Source organism: Rhopilema esculentum, chromosome 8, assembly GCF_057945365.1.
Source record: "Rhopilema esculentum isolate cy_ngs chromosome 8, ASM5794536v1, whole genome shotgun sequence".
Taxonomy (NCBI): Eukaryota; Metazoa; Cnidaria; class Scyphozoa; order Rhizostomeae; family Rhizostomatidae; genus Rhopilema; species Rhopilema esculentum.
The window spans coordinates 1-9,096 of record NC_142822.1 but is presented as its reverse complement, the minus strand read 5'-3'; the positions used below and the strand labels follow the sequence as shown (position 1 = coordinate 9,096).

Sequence of the window (9,096 nt, the reverse complement as noted above, 5' to 3'; positions counted from 1 at the left end):
CTCAACTGCTTCATCAATTTTCGAAGGCTTTGCCCAGTAATCGAGAGATTTTAGTAGTCTTCATAAATGTTGCTAATTTATCGAGTTATGAACTGAAACCGGCTAACCCCTGGATCTGCCCCCCCCCCCCCCCACCGAAGCAACTTCACTGACTGAACGAAGCAGTAGAATTTCAGTTTTAGGGGCGATGTCCCCACAATGGAAATGGCTACAACTAGAACTAATTGAAACAATGAATTGAATTACAGAAGCTGGTCCTATTCTGTTTTTTCTGCTTGCTCGGCTCCAAAGTCAGTTAAAAACATGCACTCTCTGGGCTCACTGTGTAAAATTTAAAAACTGCTTACAATGAACCGTGGGGAAGGAGCGAGCGCGTGGTTGTGAAGACTTTAGAAACATGACTTTTACTATTCTTGAAAGCGAGAGTGTGACGAGAGTATATAGCCAATTTGTCGTTGTTTTGTTATCTTAAAAGAAATATATAACGTTCTATCTCGTTATATAATATATAACATTTTTGTGGGTTTTCTACGTCCTTACAGCACTCTAAGTTCTCGATACTCACTACAAACAGATTTACTACTTAAAAAAAAGAGACCAAGAATGGAGAAATACGACGACCCATTAGCTACTGCTATTAAAGAAACAATATTGAGATGATGTGAGGATACACTTGTCACAGTAGCTTCATGGGGGATTACAAGACACGCAAGTTCTCTAACTTATCACAAACTTTATTGGTACAAAATAATTTTGCTGTAAAACAGTAACCTTAAGAACTTAACATGGATTGGTGAAATGCGAAATGCGAATGTGATCTTTGGGTCGCCGCACCGGCAGTGCTGAGAAGGCTCTGAAGATCAAACAATGTGAGGAGGCATGTTGATGGTACGGCTTTATGCATTGTTTACAGGCATCCCAAAATGTTCTCCCGTGAAACTGACAACAGTTCAGATCAATAGAGTAACATATTATATTGAAGTTTTACTCAAATTCGAAAACCCGGTTCCTAGGCAGGACAAAATGTACTTTTCATCAGCGCCATTGCCGACTTCGTCGCTGGAATCTCCCTCCTTTACGTCGATTTTGTAAACCACGTTGAAGAAATCCTTCAAGTGTCGCAGAAGGTGTATGCTGGAAACAAAAATGAACATCAAAAGACAAGAAGACAAGTGATCTTTGTCTCATTGTTTCTGCGAAACACGAAAGATATATTACTCTTCGCCATTTTCCATTTTAGTTGAAATTTCTAGTGTTGCCTTGATAGAAAGCGCATCCATTGCTCCTATTTTTCTGATGAACTCTGCACATGCAGACTCTGTGGGCTTGACGTATTCGTCTTTTTGCTACATGCAAACAATTCTCCGGCTCAGGAGACTGCACTTAGTTGTCAGTTACTTGCTTTACTTGCTATTTTAAAAAGTTGATCGTAAAAGTAGAACGAAAGTTTTCAATACTTAAAGGCAATCTGTCTTGTTGTGGATTGGTTAACGAGAACAATAACTGGAACAATAGCCTAAACACAATTCCAGCGCTCCGCCATATTTTTTACAATGCGATAAATTAAAGGGGGACTGGAAACAATAAAAATCCTTCTGTTCTTATAATCAATCAACGTCGTGACAGATTGCCTTTAACCAGTAGATTTATGTAAACAAGAAATTTTATAGCAACCTGTTCTGTGTTAATTGACCAATCATAACTCGCGAAACGTCCATCTGAGTCAATGCCATGAAGGTTAATGCCAGTCCTTGATGAGACGAGTCAATGCATCCTCCCTGCAAAAAAGGTTTATGATAAGCATTCCTTTTTATGGGCAGCATGGCATACATACATTTCATCTACTGCTTTTCGGAAGAACCCGAGTAGAACTGTTATTAGAGATCCGCTAAACGCCATTCAGTTGTCATTGTTCTCCTTCGGTAGCTTGTTCGTAAGAGAAGAGAGAGTAAGAAAAATCTCTTTGCAAAAATAAAATACGAATGCGCTCAAACACTTAATAGCAATTGAATCAACCTTGTAAGTCTCCTCCAAAAGTCGAAATGCAGCTTGTCTCCCAGCGTCTTCAGGTGTTACTGGCGAGCCTTTCTCCGGCGGAGGAGATGCAAACTCCGCACTTGTCATTGCCCCAGTTGTCGATTCAGCCATCAATGACAGGCCAAAACCAGGGGAGCTGAAAGTTAATCTGTGTTTAATATACAGCACTTGAAGTGATTTTCAGAAATGGAAACTCTTTCTGAACATATGTTACTTGTTTGAAGATGGCAAGAAATAACGTTAACATAGCACACTAAAGCACTGTTCATTCGAAACTATTTAGAGTTTATACGTCAGATAATGACAGAAAGAAAGGAGAAATGCGTTTAGACTCTGAAGAGCGTCAGATGAAAAGTAATTAAGTACGCTATGTTTTTGCTATTTCGTGCCATCTTCAGATTTTGCAGTCCCAAAAACTTGATTTGTTACTTACTTAGGCTTACAAAGGCAATTCCAACACACATACCTAGCCCACAATCACTACCTTACTTGGTCACATAACAAAAGCAATACAAGAATGTTTACTAAGGTTGCTCAAGGTTGAGAGGGCTATATAAGCTAAGTATATTTATCATAATTCAGATTAATTGCGAACGTACTGCCCTGATTCGGCTCCTCTGCGGTGGTCCGTGTAAATATAAATATCTGAAACAAACTGGTTTAAAATCGAGCGACACGAGTCCACCATGCGGTTGGTAAATGCTGGTGCAACCTTTAAAGTAAAGCTGGGAGGTGTTAAGAATATAATTCTGATGCAATGCTTACAGCTGGGAAGAATATAATTATGTTTGAAAATAAAGGAAATCGTTGGTTCAATACCTCTTAGTTTTAACTACCACTTAACAATAATTATTTGGCATTTTGTAATCTTACAAACAGTTAATATAATAAAGCCCAGAAACTAGCATCAGCAAATTGCAAGTTTGCTCCTGAAAAAGGACCAAAAATCACACTCTACGTACTCTACGTTAAGTACAAAACTCAAAGTTGGTTTGACATAAATTACGAAGGATACGCTGTGCCACGAATTCGCTTAATTTTTCCTCTGTCAGTAAAATTTATTGGTCGAATACTTCTCCGCACAGGACAATGAAATAGAATCTCACCACCTCCACCGGGCATTGTTCCTCTCTTGATGATCTAAAAATAAATTGCAGACGTATAGATAAATAATGCTAACAAGATATTAAATAAAAGGAATGTGTCTACAGTTATAACTTGCTTTGATATTCCATGATTTATAAATGCAGCTGCAAAATACGGCAAAGTGCTTTGTTAAAAAACGCTTTAAATTTACTCTAAACTTGAAATAATCCCCTAGTTGAGAGATTGTTTTGATAAATAATTGGTGCATACCAATCTACAAAAGTTTCGTTAAACGAACGTGAAATCTTCTTTTCAAGGTAACTAGTGGCTAATCGACAAGTTTTATGGAACTTACCTTAAGGTCCACATCGTCATCAACAATGAATTTCTTCAAGATGGGAATAGAGACATATTTTATTATGTCAACCTGCATGACAGAGAGTTTCAAGAATGGTAATGTATATAAAGTTGCAAAAAGATAGATGGTTATTTTAGGTGTTCTGCTGTTGTAAGAAGAGGTGCAAGCACTTTCGCTTTCATGTCTGCTATTTCATTTGAATGAGAATCAGCTGTGTAGCATGGCTGGGTCAACATAACAGAGATTCGTCATGTATATGCTAGCAAACAAAACGTATTATGTTTGCAAGTAGACAATATGTGCACACAACCATCCTAGAGGAATAATTGCCTAAAAATACATATCAGAAAATATGTCAAAGATGCATTTGCTTAACACATGCTATGTTAAATATGTCAAAGATGCTATGTTAAAATATGGTCTTAGATTAATTACAAATATAGCGACCAATATTATTAAGAAAAGGTTGAAGAATCAAACAATATTTGCTCAAACCTTTAAAAACAAATGCAGTGGCATGGTAACTTTCAAAACATGTGAGTGTTTTGTGCAACACAGATGATCTGGTACAGAACAAAAGCATTTTGCATATACAAGTAAAAACTGAATTACACAAAATGGTGCAACCTGACAGTCAGCACTTACAGAAGGGTCTTTGTCATCATTGGTCACACCAGTCAGTTTTAAGGATAAGGGCTTTTTACAAAATGGTGCAAGACAAAGAACTGCCTCCATATAATACCCAATGGATCTTTGACAGCTGCACTGATGCTCAACTGACCCTCCAAGCAAAAGACCTGGGCGATAGAATACTGATGTCCCTGAAAATTTAAACAAAAGGGAATGACCACAAATGAAGCCATAGGATGCTTTCAAAGCATGAACACAATAAACTGAAATGAAAGGCAATAAAACAGCTACGCATTCCTGAAAAGGTATGCCCAGTTTTGTGCATATATTATATTGAAACTTTGCATAGAAAGTTCAAACATAAATAAAAAGAGAAAAAACACGGAGCTGTCAAGAAAGTAGATAAAACAATAACAAAAAAGAAACCACTAAGAAATGTCCTAGCCAGATTCTCTGAACATAAAACAGATCATTAAAAACAATTCAAAAATCTTGTCAACAGCTATAATAACACTGTTTCCTCTTTGAGTTATGCGAACCTTGCTAAATGAAATGTAAATTTAAGTATTTTTGTGATTTTGCAAGCAACATAGGGGAACAAGCTGCAAGACTAGCTCATTTACCGGCAATATATTATTGTATCTTGCAATCTAAAATTAAAATTTTGTATCATTGCAGATGTGCACAATATATAACCATTAATTTTTATCATGTCTTGACTAAAAATAGCTTTCTTGCAAGTATATAATTGTTGCTTTGTTGTGTTAATTCCTTATTTTCAATCTATTTATCCCTCTTTTTACAGTCCAAACCATTAAATAAATCAATTAACCTTCTAGAGGGAAGCCTTGAGTTTTTTCTATAAAGCTTAGAAAGGCTGTTTTAATCAGTCAGCAATCAGGAGAGTTAAATAACATCTTATTTTTGATTTCTTCAACTCAACATGATGAGATGGGATACTACAGGGGCTTCAGCACCCCTACCTCTCCCCCTCCCCGAATAATTTCAAAAATGTAACTTAAAACCATACAAAAATGGTCCTGCTCTTTGTTTTTAGCATGTTTCAACCCCCTTTGAATATGCTCCCCAATCCTTGAGCTACAAAGATTAGGATCTAATATGTCCATTAACTGAATAAACAGCAGAACCTGTTTCATTAATCTCTATTGTTGATCCATTTGTCATTCGATCAAGAAGACGAAGAAAGCTTGCCTCAAATTCTGAAAAAAAACAAATTTCATTATAGAGTAGTGCTTTTCAACACTTTTCATAATTCTTACCAAGAACAAAGAAAAACCCCCTATCCATGGACCTCTTTTAATAAGAATTTGAAATAAAGTGAAGAAACTAATCAAGATAGCCTAATTTTTAGCTGTTTGCTCATCTTTATTATCAATGTTTAAATATTTTTACAACGTGAGCAAATTAAAATTAGAGTTTATGATCCATAGCAATGTTCAGAAATCTTTCTTGTTGCTTTGCTAGTGTCAAATTACTATTGAAGCAATCTGTGATTGGTTCCTTCATTGAGTTGTGAAAGAAAGAGGCATTTAATTGACAGACATAAATATAGTGTAAATTATATGAGAAGAACACAAAGATTTATTATTGGATAGAATTTTTTTGTCATAACACAGATATTGAGTACATATTAGAAGATATCAAATTGGAAGAGGTTTATAAAATGTAACTGACAAGACAGTATGGCAAGAGAAAAATGGTCAGGATAGTCAGCTGCATTGCATTTAGCAGTGTACTAATGAGTGGTTTGGCCAAATGGGTGGTGAGGCCAAATTGGTGGTGAGGTATCACAAAGACAACACAGGGGCACAGATGGATATCTTATACCATCTTCCATCATGCTTTCCTTTCCCCTTTAATATTCCCAGGCAGATGACAGATATTGGTTAGAAAAAGCCTTGCAAAGAAATTTACACTAAAACATACAATGAATAGCTGGAATGAATGGGAAAAATGAATATACAAAGGACATGAATATTCTTAACTCAGCACCCTCGTGGGACAGCGTTTCAAGGTTTTTGATCAATCAAACGAACTAGACCAATCTGAAAGACCTCATTGTTTAGGCCTTTTTCCAAAAGCCCCACACTTAAAGCACTTTGAGAAAAATTCTACCTTAGCAAACAATACGCTTATTAAGGAAAACAAGATAACATTTTGGTATTTGACAGTCTTGGCAATATGAAATTTGACGGCGTGCTGGTAATCACGTGCCTTGAAAAGTTTAGGCGTGCGACGGCGTGTGATGACGTGCGATCCTTAAAATTGAGACCTTACGATTTTTATGAAGACCTGATGTCATCTTTGTATTAGAAGGTGTGTATCACTGTTTGAAAAAGCGTATAAGATTTTTGTAAAACCATAAAGGTTTTATGGAATTTTAAAAGAAGTTTATTGAAAACAAAATAATTTAACAAAAAGGATATAAGTTTTTAGGCCCTGTTGCCATTACTCCGTTTCCATATGAGAACCGATTTGAGTGAATCTGTTTTAAAATTTGAGGTTCATTAATATGCTCAAAACAGTGTCATTTGATACCAAACCAAAGTTATTCAAAAACTTGTTCAAAGTGGAGTTATCCGAAACGGAATTGTTTGACTACGCATCATTTTATAAGGAAAAGCAAAGACAGAGGTATTCAAAAATGGAGTCATTCAATCTCAGTTCAAAAAGAGCTCGAGCAAAGGATATGAGAATTGACAAATATGGAGTAATGGAAACATCCACGTTATTGCCTTGACCAAAACAGAGTGGCCCAGGGTGATGTTTTCGAAAAAATATGAAAGGAACGGAGAGAGAGAACGGAGACATACAATAACAGAGTAAAGGAATAACAGAGTAATGGAAACCAGGCCTAATGGAAACAAAGTAAAGAGTTGAAATGTCTCCAGGAATGCCATCAATATAGCCCACACAAAAGAAATTTAAAATTAATTTAGAGAAAATAAACAAGAAATTAAAAGAAACAAAAGATAAAAAGAATAGTAATTCAAAACGTGGAGCTGCACATGCAATAAAATGCATGCCTCAGGAGTTCTAGGCGTGTGTGGAGGAGTGTGCATGCGATCACACGCCTAATATAACCAGGACTGTATTTAACCAAATAAGCCCTTGGTACCATAAATTTTAAAATAACACAGAAGAACAGAAACATATCATACTATACTATTGTTCATCTAGCACTCCTTTTTTACATTACATCTATCATTTTATATATGTAAAAACACTTAAAGACAGCCAATCTTGTTATGTAAATTGTTTTGAAGGTGAACATGCCCCAAAACCTGTGTGGATGTGTCCATTATTATTCGTATTTTTTTACTGGCATTTGCATACATTTTCTATCGCTTGCTTTATAGAATCTAAGTGTTTTGGTCTTAAATCTTCGCCTCTAGCACCACCCCTGATTCAAAACATTTATTTTAACCATTGAAAAATAAAATAGTATTCTTACATGTTGTATTGTATGAACTACTAGCTTTGATGATAAACCCAGAGCAAAAACTCATGGGGTGCATGAAGTCTTTGTTTTATCCTTCTTCATGTTGATTATGTACGTCCACGTACTTAGGCCCAAATATCTTCAGCGTGCACTCAGGTTTTTGCTCGACGTTCAGCGTGGATAACAGTAATAAAATTTTACATTCGTACACAAACTCCCGTAAAACTTTATGTTAAACAAGAAGCCACGGAAAAAGAATAAAAGAACCACAGTTTTCTCTAATCAAGTTCCTTTGTCTGGCGCACTATATTTACATACAGTTTTACTAACTGCTCATATTTTCGGCGTACCTATACAAATGCCCTGATGAAATGCAACCTGGACAAGAAAGTAACCTAGCTAGCGGTAAGTTAAGGATCATCGCATTGAATGCATTTATTTGTCCTTCTAATTCCTCCTCCAATTGGTAACAATATTATTCTATCATCATATTGCTATAAAATATTTTTATTGATATCTTTTAGAACTTATATTGAATTTAATATTGAATTTTCACCTTTCAAACCAGGCTCATCATCTTCAACCCTGATTGACTTCACTCTAATCGGCTTTCCAGCCAGCGTTGCAATAACAAACCTTTGTCGAAAAAAATTACAGCCTTCAAACTCCAAAGTGCCGATTGATTTTCTTTTATCCGGCATTCTTGCATTCCCAGCAGAAAATAGTAAGATAGAACCTTTTTCACGTGTGCGATAAAATGGCCTAAACAAATTGCGGTTCAGAAGGAGGCTGGTACGAATCCAATTCAATGCAGTTCAACAATAAATGAAAAAAATCATCTTTGTTCGGGAGACGAAACCACAGCTAAACAAAAACCGTTAGCAACAGGGCACACGTCACCGTGGGGGTTGACGGAGGGGCCATGGCCCCCACATTTTTGCGAAGCAAATAGTTTTAAAGCTGCAGTAAAGGGACAAAAAACCTTGGCCCCCTACTTTTACTAGCCTTGCCCCCCCCCACTTTCAAACTCGTGGCGTAGGCCCTGAGTAATTACAGTTTTCAATCATAAGACTGAAGGTGGCCTTCTCTCATCATTCGGATCCTTTTTTATTGGGCTGTCGGTGCGCCAATGGTAAAGAAGCCATAAATAAAACCCCAACCGTTTTTGAGCGGGACGAGAAGAAGGAACAATGGCCGACTAGCAACAACTTATTCATTTAAAAGTCGCAAGCCTTACAGCCATTAAATCCATCAAATCCTAACTTTCAGTGGCGTGCTGGGGATGAGATCGCAGGGGGGAGGGCAAAGGGTCAAAATGGCATCCCTCAATTAGATATCTTCAAATTTTCCTTCAAAGTTTTGGAAATGTGCAGAAAAGTACAAGAGCTCGGAAGCACGCAGATCTGTATCTATCTGTGGCGTACTGAAAGACCTTCAAATGAGGGGTGATAGAGAATTTTCAAATAGAGTATGTTATTCTTTTTAATAACTAACAGTATTTTTGAGTATCGTTGTAGCGTCT

At 36.6% G+C, this 9,096-nt stretch overlaps 1 protein-coding gene across 1 annotated transcript; it reads right to left on the bottom strand.

Moving 5' to 3' along the window:
* Window positions 1-882: 882 nt before the first annotated feature.
* On the bottom strand, window positions 883-8,362 carry LOC135694456 (RNA 3'-terminal phosphate cyclase-like protein). Its single transcript, XM_065213214.2, has 9 exons — window positions 8,131-8,362; window positions 5,260-5,331; window positions 4,127-4,302; window positions 3,479-3,550; window positions 3,053-3,177; window positions 2,637-2,762; window positions 2,017-2,173; window positions 1,675-1,778; window positions 883-1,134 (listed from the first exon to the last, which is right to left on the bottom strand). The coding sequence occupies exons 1-9, from the start codon at window positions 8,273-8,275 to the stop codon at window positions 972-974; spliced, it is 1,140 nt and encodes a 379-aa protein (XP_065069286.2). The 5' UTR covers window positions 8,276-8,362; the 3' UTR covers window positions 883-971.
* Window positions 8,363-9,096: the final 734 nt, after the last annotated feature.

What these genes read in the sequence shown, in the direction of transcription:
- LOC135694456 (XM_065213214.2), bottom strand. Translation starts at nt 8,275, where the DNA reads ATGCCGGATAAAAGAAAATCAATCGGCACTTTGGAGTTTGAAGGCTGT. An exon ending in AATAGAGATTAATGAAACAG is followed by an intron (nt 4,303 to 5,259) that starts GTTCTGCTGTTT and finishes TTAAATTTTCAG; the next exon opens with GGACATCAGTATTCTATCGC. An exon ending in ATGACGATGTGGACCTTAAG is followed by an intron (nt 3,178 to 3,478) that starts GTAAGTTCCATA and finishes ATTTATTTTTAG; the next exon opens with ATCATCAAGAGAGGAACAAT.